This window comes from Lichenostomus cassidix, chromosome Z, assembly GCF_008360975.1.
Source record: "Lichenostomus cassidix isolate B80296 chromosome Z, HeHo_3.0, whole genome shotgun sequence".
NCBI classification, from domain to species: Eukaryota; Metazoa; Chordata; class Aves; order Passeriformes; family Meliphagidae; genus Lichenostomus; species Lichenostomus cassidix.
Window position 1 is genome coordinate 24,035,042 of NC_139511.1, and position 9,602 is coordinate 24,044,643.

General features: G+C 43.3%; 1 protein-coding gene across 1 annotated transcript in view; it reads left to right on the forward strand.

Annotated features, from left to right (window-relative positions):
• Positions 1-8,982, forward strand: part of MUSK (muscle associated receptor tyrosine kinase) — a 55,650-nt gene extending 46,668 nt beyond the window's left edge. Inside the window, exons 16-17 of the mRNA XM_085042336.1 lie at positions 2,323-2,471; positions 4,301-8,982. Of these exons, the coding sequence (XP_084898462.1) occupies positions 2,323-2,471; positions 4,301-4,977 (826 nt within the window). The 3' untranslated portion in view covers positions 4,978-8,982. The remainder of the gene's footprint in view (positions 1-2,322; positions 2,472-4,300) is intronic.
• The last annotated feature ends 620 nt before the right edge of the window (positions 8,983-9,602 follow it).

Consider the following 9,602-nt stretch of genomic DNA (forward strand, 5'->3'; position numbering starts at 1 on the left):
CCTAAGTCAGGCACTCTCTAGATAGGCCCAGGGTGAGATTCCCGATTGTAATGCTGATTAGTTCTTTGAATGGCATGTACCCGAAAGCCAATTGATGCCACTAGTGCACAAATCCATTGGTGGTGAACCAGGCAAGGACTGTTGCTGTCCACCCTGTGCACAAACAGTGTACATTTCTCCTCAGCTTTTAGTTTATTGCAAGAAAGAAAACCTAAGGTAATTTCTTTTGATGCTTCCCAGTTCTAGAGAATTAACTTATTTTTCAGGAAACATTCCCCTCTCTGTCCCTTCATCTGAATTCCCCAGCTTCAAAGGCAGCAGCTTCCCATTGCTACCCTGCAGATGAACCTCTACCATTTGTGCAAAGACTGTCTTTAGGGCATGAATGGGGTCAACTTTGATAGCTATCTCCCAAGACTTCAGTTTCTGTCTCTGTGCCAGATCAGTGTGATTTTCCTCGGTCTGCCGAGAACTGGACTGAATCACCATGAGTTACCAAGGTGAAATCTCCGGCTGTTGCCTGAAGGCCTTGTGAAGGTTAATCTCACTTGGTTACATTTAGGTTAGTTTACATTACAGGATTCAGTGAAATTGAATGGTTGGGTGTACATCAGCCTGGGGTGAGTGTCAGTCTCCAAAGCATGCAGGACTGAACTTTGCCTGCCCCTCCTTTGGCACTGTTGCTGGGTCTGCTAGTCAGGGATCAGTGCTAATCTATGACACTATTTGGAAGAGATAAAGGCTCTTCTATTTTTACTTTTAAATTCTCTAGTGCTTTGTTCAGGCTGTTGCTGCTGGCTCTAGTGCTGAGATCAGACAGCAGGTGGTAGGTGCTCGTACTCCTCCCCTCCTCCTAGACTGCAAACTGCTGCCAGCACAGGGGAAAAGAAGGAAGACATTGTGCTGTAATTGAGGCAGTAGCAGACAAGTGTGGGGTCAGATCCTCTGCTCTGGCATGCCAGACCTCCTTGCCTGAGTGTCTCAGCTGTGATGTGGCCACCTGTGATTCTTTTCTTGATGGACACCCTGCCATCTCCTGACATTTGACATTTACAGCATGCAAGTGCAACTGTTGCAACTGCCATGTGCCTGAAGTACAAGACAAGGAAGTTTGCTTTGGAAATTGGAATCTCCTCTCGGCACTACTGAGCAATAAAATAACCTGGCATTTGCTCAGTGGGAGGGCAGTCAGGCTGGTGTAGTAACCTGACACATAAATGGGCACCACTCTCTATGGGCTCCGGCTGGCTACCTGTATGGAATGTGTTTTAGATGCAAGGCCCCTGGGAAGAATTTGCACAGGCAACAAAATGTACATCTGAGGTCTGGCGCATGTTTGAAGAGTGGAAAGTTACTTTTTTTCAGCAACAGCTACCCCTTAATCTTTGGCAAGCCCATCTAATTAAACTTGTTGAGGGTGCAGCGACCTGTGGATAAGAATACAGGTCTGTTGCTCTAAGTCAGGATTTTATTTTCTAAGGATTTGTGTCTATAAGTTTTAATTGAAGATTCACCAGTGTCAAAACGTGTGTATTCACACATTGGCTTGTTCTTCGGACAAGGCACAGAGTTGCTTTGTCCCTTCTGTCCTGTCATGTGTTTCCACAAAACTTTTAAGGGTATAAACTCTTTTCTAGACCTTGCTACACAACATGAAATTCGGCTCAAATCAGCTAAAGGTTTTATAACTTGTTGAATTACAGGCTCATACACATGCCACACACAGATACACATACACAGAGAATAGTGAAAAAAGGCTCTTCTCCTTAAAAAACAGAGGAACATAGTTACTTACATTAATTGTTACTTTCACTCTAACAGTAGCCAGATGTACCAAAGTCACCATTGTGCCAGGTATGGGAAAGGAGCCTCTTTCATCAGTTTCATACAAAATGAGTCCAACTTTGGTAAGCTCAGCCATTACAACCCAAAAGTGAATCATTTGGACTGAAGAGTCCATCCTGCCCTCCATTAAGTTTATGATGTGATCTTCAGCTTAGGGAGAGGTTGCTGCTTACCAACCTGTTACTTATTTATGTTTTTACCAGTCATGGTAATAAGTGTGTAAGCAGCAAGACCAGTGATTAAAAAAAACAACAAACTATACTGAATTTAGTCTTGCCTGAACCACATTAAACATCTCTATAATATGCAATGCATATTGCTGGCCCGAGAGATTAAACTGGGCTTTAATACTCCTTTCATTGGTCTTCCACTTTTTTTTTTTTTTGGTTGGCTTCTCTATTTGTATCAGAAACAGAAGCAGCATTTAGCGTGCATGCATTGATCACTGATGGTTTCCTCTCTTCCCTGTACTTGCAGGGCCCCAGGGCTGTTGCCATACGAACCTTTCACCATGGTGGCAGTGAAAATGCTGAAGGAAGAAGCGTCTGCAGACATGCAGGCTGACTTTCAGAGGGAAGCAGCTCTCATGGCAGAGTTTGACAATCCGAATATCGTCAAGCTTTTAGGTACCTCAGCGAGGCATCCCGTTGCTTTAACAGGATGGTGCATCACTTCCAACCCTCCTCATGCTGCACTGGCTACAGTGCTGGCTATCTTGCTGCCTAGCTCTGCTTCCAGTCTAATAACATTGACGCAGATGTCTTACAGGGAAGATATGAACTTCCTGGAACTGTGATTTATTTTGTGGATACTTAGAAGAAATAGCAGAAGTCTTGTTAGTTTTATAAGTGCCACTTAGTACTGTGATTTCTGAACACTTACTAGCATTAAAAAAACCAAAATTAAATGAACAAAAAAGAAACAACCCCAAAAGAGGTCTCTTCTTTTCCTCTCCTTCTCATCTGAAAGAAAACTCTTATTTATTGGGGTTTTTAAGAAAGTCTAGATGCTGCAGCTTGGCTAATAAGGAATTCTTCTATGAAGAAAGCTGCTGAGCAAATTTCCTTTTAGTAAATTGTCATTTTTTGACTGAAGTAGATGCTACTGGTCACCTTCATGTGGCAATCCTGGTCTAAGCTGATGTATGAAGATCTGATCCCTGTGAACAGACGGCTGAACTCTTAATTTATTTCAGTAGGAAGCTCCATAACATTTTGAAATAGATAAATCACAGTTTTGGGAAAGCTTGGTTGATGCAGATATCTTGGCTTCAGAAAAGAAAAGCAGGAAATGGATCAAACTCCATTAAGCTTTGTGTTTATTGTTAACATATTTAGGTCAGCAAAGGGCAAAGGTACAAACTAGTATCACATCATGGGGCTGTGGAGAAGCAGCCACATTGCTGAAGACAGCTTAGATGATAAATCTCTCACATGCACTTGTCATGCTTGTCAGATCCTGATTTCACTACACTGGGAACAGCCATTTGCTTTTCCTCAAAGATTCAACATTAAGTCATCAACCAGAATTTCAGATTTCACAATAAGTTGCATCGCCAATTGCTAAATGATGGCCCTAAGAAAGCAAAACACATACATTTTAAATGTTGGCTTTTGCTGGTTGGCAGTTTAATGATAGGCACACAATTATTTGCCCCATATCGCTGCATGATCTGTAAGGCTCATGGAAGTGCGGTTGAAACTGGTGTAGAGCCAAGCATGTGCCTTGCAGTGGGAGTCATTCTGCATCTAACAGATATGTCAAATGTCCCCTTTCTGCTGCCTGTTTTTGATTTGTCTTTCTTTCATTTTTGCATATCCGTCATGCCAAAAATGTTTCCTTAACCAACATTGTTTTTGCATGAGCTTTATAAAAATAAAAAGAAAAATCCAAAAGGGTGGGAGTTTCCTTGCAATTCAAGTGAACCCTGAACCTTTGAACATGCCCCTTGTTAATACTCGTGATGTCTTCCTGCATCTTTGTAGCCCTTACAATATTACTTATCAATACAATAATTACAGCAATAAAAGAATTAAAAAATAACATGATCAGAACTTTAAAAGTTGCTTCCTAAAAGTACATCCTTGTAGTTGCACCTGGGAGGGGCCAATACTTTTGTTAATGCTAACTAAAGCAGCATTGGCCTCTTAATTAAACATAGCTTCAAAAGTTTGTATTTTACCTGTGATGTCAAGACAAATCAGGCAAGTGCATGACTTGTTAGCACCTCCCCCACAGCTCAGCATTAGATCCCTGATGAAGGAGATTCAAAAGAGACAGGATGCATGATGGATGCATGCAAAGTTGATTGTATTTGCATGGTCACCTCTCTCTCTGGCCCTTCGTGCATTGTTGAAAGTCTCCCCTTTGTGTGAGTATTTTTGGACCTTTTGGGTTTTGCCCAGCAGAAGTGTCTTTGCCTCCCAAATGACCAGTGTGGTGTGTCCCCTGCCAGGTGTGTGTGCAGTTGGCAAGCCGATGTGCCTGCTGTTCGAGTACATGGCCTATGGGGATCTAAACGAGTACCTGCGTGACCGCTCACCCCGCAACCTCTGCAGCCTGGCACAGGGCAGTCTGGACACGAGGATTCGCCTCCCGAACCCCCTGGCACTGTGCTGCACCAGCCAGCTCTGCATTGCCAAGCAGGTTGCTGCTGGCATGGCCTACCTCTCTGAGCGCAAGTTCGTCCACCGGGATTTGGCCACCAGGAACTGCCTGGTGGGGGAGAACATGGTCGTCAAAATTGCTGATTTTGGTCTCTCTCGGAACATGTATTCGGCTGACTATTACAAAGCAAATGAGAATGATGCCATCCCCATCCGCTGGATGCCCCCCGAGTCCATCTTCTACAACCGCTACACCACAGAGTCTGATGTGTGGGCCTACGGAGTGGTGCTGTGGGAGATCTTCTCCTATGGCATGCAGCCCTACTATGGCATGGCTCACGAAGAAGTCATCTACTATGTGAGGGATGGGAATGTCCTCTCCTGCCCAGACAATTGTCCCCTGGAGCTCTACAACCTGATGCGCCTCTGCTGGAGCAAGTTGCCTGCGGACCGGCCAGGCTTTGCCAGCATCCACCGCATCTTGGAGCGCATGTATGAGAGGGCCGTGGCCAACATGTCGGTCTGAGGGATGTGCTTCCTTCCTTGTCTCCTGTGTCCTGCTATCCAAACTGACTTGGACCAGCCCATGAGCTCCTGAGGGACGGTGGATTCACACAAAGTCCCACCCGGGGGAGGAGAAACAGCTTGTGCCATTTCCAAGCAAGAAATATAGACTGCACCCCCTTCTGTACCTCCTTGAGTGGGACTGTAGTTCCAAACAGCAGGGCTGACCTTTAGCCACCAAGACAGAACTCCTCAGGTTGGTGAGAGTGCTGGCCATGCTTACTCAGTACTTATATTTAGCATTTCCAGGAGCACAGAGTTGCCCTGGGAAGGCAAACCAATGTTTCTTCCCTTCCGAACAGGTCCCTTCATGCCCTTCTGCATTTACACTCTTGGCTTTTACCTTTCTTCCCCCTTCCTCTTATGTTTTCAAGTATTATTTAAAAAAAAAGATTGCAGAGTTCAATCTTCTTTGGGGATACTGTTTATAATTTTATTTTTGCATACTGTTTACTATTTTGTTTTCACATAGTCAGTTGTTTTGCAGAAAACGGATGTTTCTGAAGCCATAGGCCTCTTTCTTCTTCCTTTTAGCTTCCACTCTCTCTCATGACAGTAACACTGATAATGTCAAAACATGAACCTGCAGGACCACTGGCAGCCACCTGCACCTTATGTTACACAGACAAGCAAACTCCTGCAAAGCATTTCCATTTTCAAATGGGGGAAATCCAGAGTGAGGTTTATTTGATATTTGTTGAAGTCTCACCAAAAAGCTTTCCTTAAGCATTGCAGCACATCTTTCTTTCCTTCCCCTGAAGCAACACAGCCATTTGGTGCTAAGAGAGAAATTAATCCCAAAGGCCTAGTCCTGGAGCTTGTAGGTATCCAAGGTGTAATGATTTGCCGCTGCATGGTCTTCATCATGCCAAAAGCAGGGAGAAACGCAGCCCCTCTTGCAGAAATGTGGCAGGTTATATTAATTGTTTCTTTCATTTTCCTTTGAAATCTTTGCCTCCTGTTTCTGGTTTTCCTTTCCTGACAGTATCTCCTAAGTCCCCACCGCAATATTTGCTAGCCACCTTTCCTTGTGCTACAATTTACGGGCTCAGAAGTAAGGAAGGTAGCTGTCTGCCAGCAGTGGCCTTCAGAGACAGCCTGTTAGTTAGGAGAAGGTGGAGAAGGGGGAGAATGTGGGTGCACACAAGAAATACTGCAAACTGTCCATCTGCAGGACAGAGATGAGACTGCCTCAGTTAAACATAGCCTGCAGCCTACCTCCAAACATGAAATGTTTCTCTGCTAAAAGTTCTCCAAATTGTAATGGATTATTCAGTGCCAGAGAAAATTTTATTCATCTAGTGACAGCTGTAACCTTTTAGCTCCTTGTGGAGTGTGGAGTGTGGAGCAGTTGTCCCAGAGCCTCACTGCTTATACAAAATATAGCTTGAGGCAGGGATGTGAATTATGACTGCAGAGCACGAGTGCCAGTGGATTAGTGTTCAGTGTAGCGTCTGTAACTGGGACACACCAGTTGAGCCTACCCAAAAAGCAGCAGTGGAGAGCAGCTATCAATAGTTTCTGAAAGGTAAGCTTGAAAAGATCTGTCAATCATTATGAAGAACAAAACTGAAAAGAACATGCTTTCCTCTGCTGCTCTCCTGTTTGTTTGTTTGTTTACTTTTTTCCCAAATAACCATAGTTTGTTCTGTTTGTGGCCACAAGAGCATAGTTTAATGTTTTCAGACCACTGGTGTAATTTTCACTTGGAGCAAAGAGTTTGCAATTACCAAAGACAGTGTCAAGAAAGGAAGTTTTGGTTGCAAAATGTTGAGGTGCTAAAAGGGTATCTGCACAGTGAGCACAAAGTGACCAGCGCTGTCTTACTCATTTAGCAGTCCTACCATCATGCTTCTATGACACAACAGTTTACTGAGGTTTGGATGCTAACGACAAGTACCCTTGCAAACCCCAAAGACCTCAATTTAAATTAAAATTATACTGGAGTTCCTTGTACAGCTCCCGTTATCACATTATGACCAGATGGCAGTGTGCATCATTAAATTCTCTTAGGTTGTATCAGCTACCTGTCTGTCTTCCCTGCTCCGAGGAGGCAGAAGTGAGGAGGCAAGCCTGGAGGGATGGGGGTGAGTGGTATCCTCAGCTGAGTGGAGGTGCCTGCAGCCTCTGCCAAGCTGATCCCTAGCACACAGCCCAGCACCTGCACCATCTCTGTAAGGGAGGGTGCACATTCAAGGTCCTTGCAGTACTCGAGGCATCAGGCATTTTGTCACCCTCTCTAGAGGGGGCGGGGTCAGAACTTGTGTGTGGGTGGTGGTGTGACTCCAGGAACCTAGCACCTCCTCTGAATCTGGAATGCTTCTCATGCTAAGCAAAGTGCAGAAAAACAGGTTGCAAAACCTGCACCATGTGCTAAAAGTAAACAAACACACCCATTTATGGTCTGGAGGACAGTCTGCCCTTCTGCCTTCTAGGATCACCGTGCTGGCTTCAATTGTTCATTCTCCCTTTCCCCAACGAAGAAGATTTTGAAACCAGAATCACAGTTTTCTTCTTGTTAGAAGCCTGTAACGTCACATGCTTGGAAGTTTCACCTATTTTCTTTGTGACAGAAGGAATCCCACAAACTTGGAAATGTAGCCCTTTTCATCTTATTTTCCTAGCCCAAATCCTTCCCTCAGTGACCTCATATTTAGGACAACAGTGGAAAATTAGGTCTTCCTCATCCAGCATTGTAGGCTTTGCACTGTCAGCATGCACTGAAGTGTATGGTAGTCAGTGACTGCAGGTCATGGTGGAAAAAGCTTCTAGCGTTGAAGGAAGAAGGAGATAATTTCAAGATAGACTCAGAAACTCTCAGCAACTCCAGGGATGATAATCACTTCTGCATACTGATCCAGCAGGAGGGCTTAGCACCTAAAGGGTGCTGTCCTTTGAGGATTAAATTGTAGCAGAACTTCTGCTGCCTTGGTGTGGAGCTGGATTTTACTGTTTCCTCCTGTTGTATGCTTTTCAGTTTGCTAGGAGCTGGAGGTTCCTTGCTTTTGTGACATGCCTTCTTTGACTGACTTTTTCGCTCCTCCTTAAGACTTTTGCTTCTTCATTCTATGTTACACAGTGTGTTATCCTTCTAGTCTCTCTGTACGATTATCATTTAACATGAATTATTGTGAATGGGAGTAAACAAAGGGATTATGAGAGAGTAGAAGAGAAATAACTTTACTAAAAAAGTTACTAAAAAAGTTACTTGGAAGCAAAAATATTTTGTTTCTCTAGTATGGATTTATAACTCGTGGAGAGAGAGGATGAATAAAAAAAAAAATTATGTTCATTTTAGAACATTTTTGTGCTGCAATGTAAAGCACTTTTCTACATTTAGTTCTGTCCATACTGGCCCAAAAGATACGGAATGCTTCATGAATTTGCATGTCACCCTTGTGCAGGGACCATACTAATATATGAATTAAAAATGAACTTTTTTGTGCTTCGGTTCCCATTCCCACTGAGAGGTGGGGGAGCCAGCATTCTGGCACTGGATGAGAACCCCAAGAAGAGGATTTTCAGCAGATTCGATGTACCCACTCCCTCTGCAAGTGTGCTGCCTTGAGCCCTGGCAGCACATCTTTACCCTGGGTGATGTATTGTGGAATCTGATCAATCAAACACAACAGAAATCCTCTCATGTCCCCGTGCCCTTATTTAACAGTTGCATTTAAAATGCACTTTTATAAGCCTAAATTCTGTAATTGATTGAACGCTGTTTGCAACATGATCAAATTTGGTTCAGAGGAACTTCCTCTCAAACACTTTGTGGTCTAAATGTAACTGTCTCGTCTCATTTCCCCAAGGGTATATGTGAGTTATTATGCTGTGATTGTTTGTTATACCTTCATGAATGATGGCTTTGAAAGACATCCCTAGCAGAGATGTACATTTCTCATCATCTCAGCCTGTGTAACTCATGTGTGCAATATTTTGTAAAATAAAGAGACATTGGAAAGGATAATACTAATTCTGTTCTCTCTGTTCTCTTCCTTCTCCACCATGTTTTTGTTCTGTTTTCTGAAAATGGATATATTTAATTTTATCAAAATATCTCTATTACAGCTTTAATATCACAGTGGTTATACTGCAGACAATTTCAGCAATAAGTCAACTTATTGTATGTGCTCAAAGGTGTGTTGTTTTGGTGGGTTAAATTGGGTGCTATAGGAACACATTAAGAAACTTTACATTATGAGAACACATTAAGTGTTACACAAGGGAAAGGGGAATATTTTTACAGCAATGCTGATTGGAGTGCCTTGACCAGTTTCCTGAGGTGTAAGATGTCTCACATAGATGGGAATGTCATCAGTCTACCCTCCCAATAGCTGCTGGTATTTGTGCCTGGATTCTAATCTCCCACCTAGATGTGTGGAATTAAAGTGTGATATAAAATAAAAAAGAAACTGAGTTTACTGTCTGTAGAACACAGCTGAGAAGAGTTTCCTGCTGAAAGGCTGCCCCTCTACTGCTGTTGTGGAGCTGAGAAGTAACATGAAACAGCTTTTTGTACTTCGTAACAAATTCAGAGGCTTCCACTGGTGTTCAAATTTTCAGAGACTTCCAGTGGTGTCCTTCAGG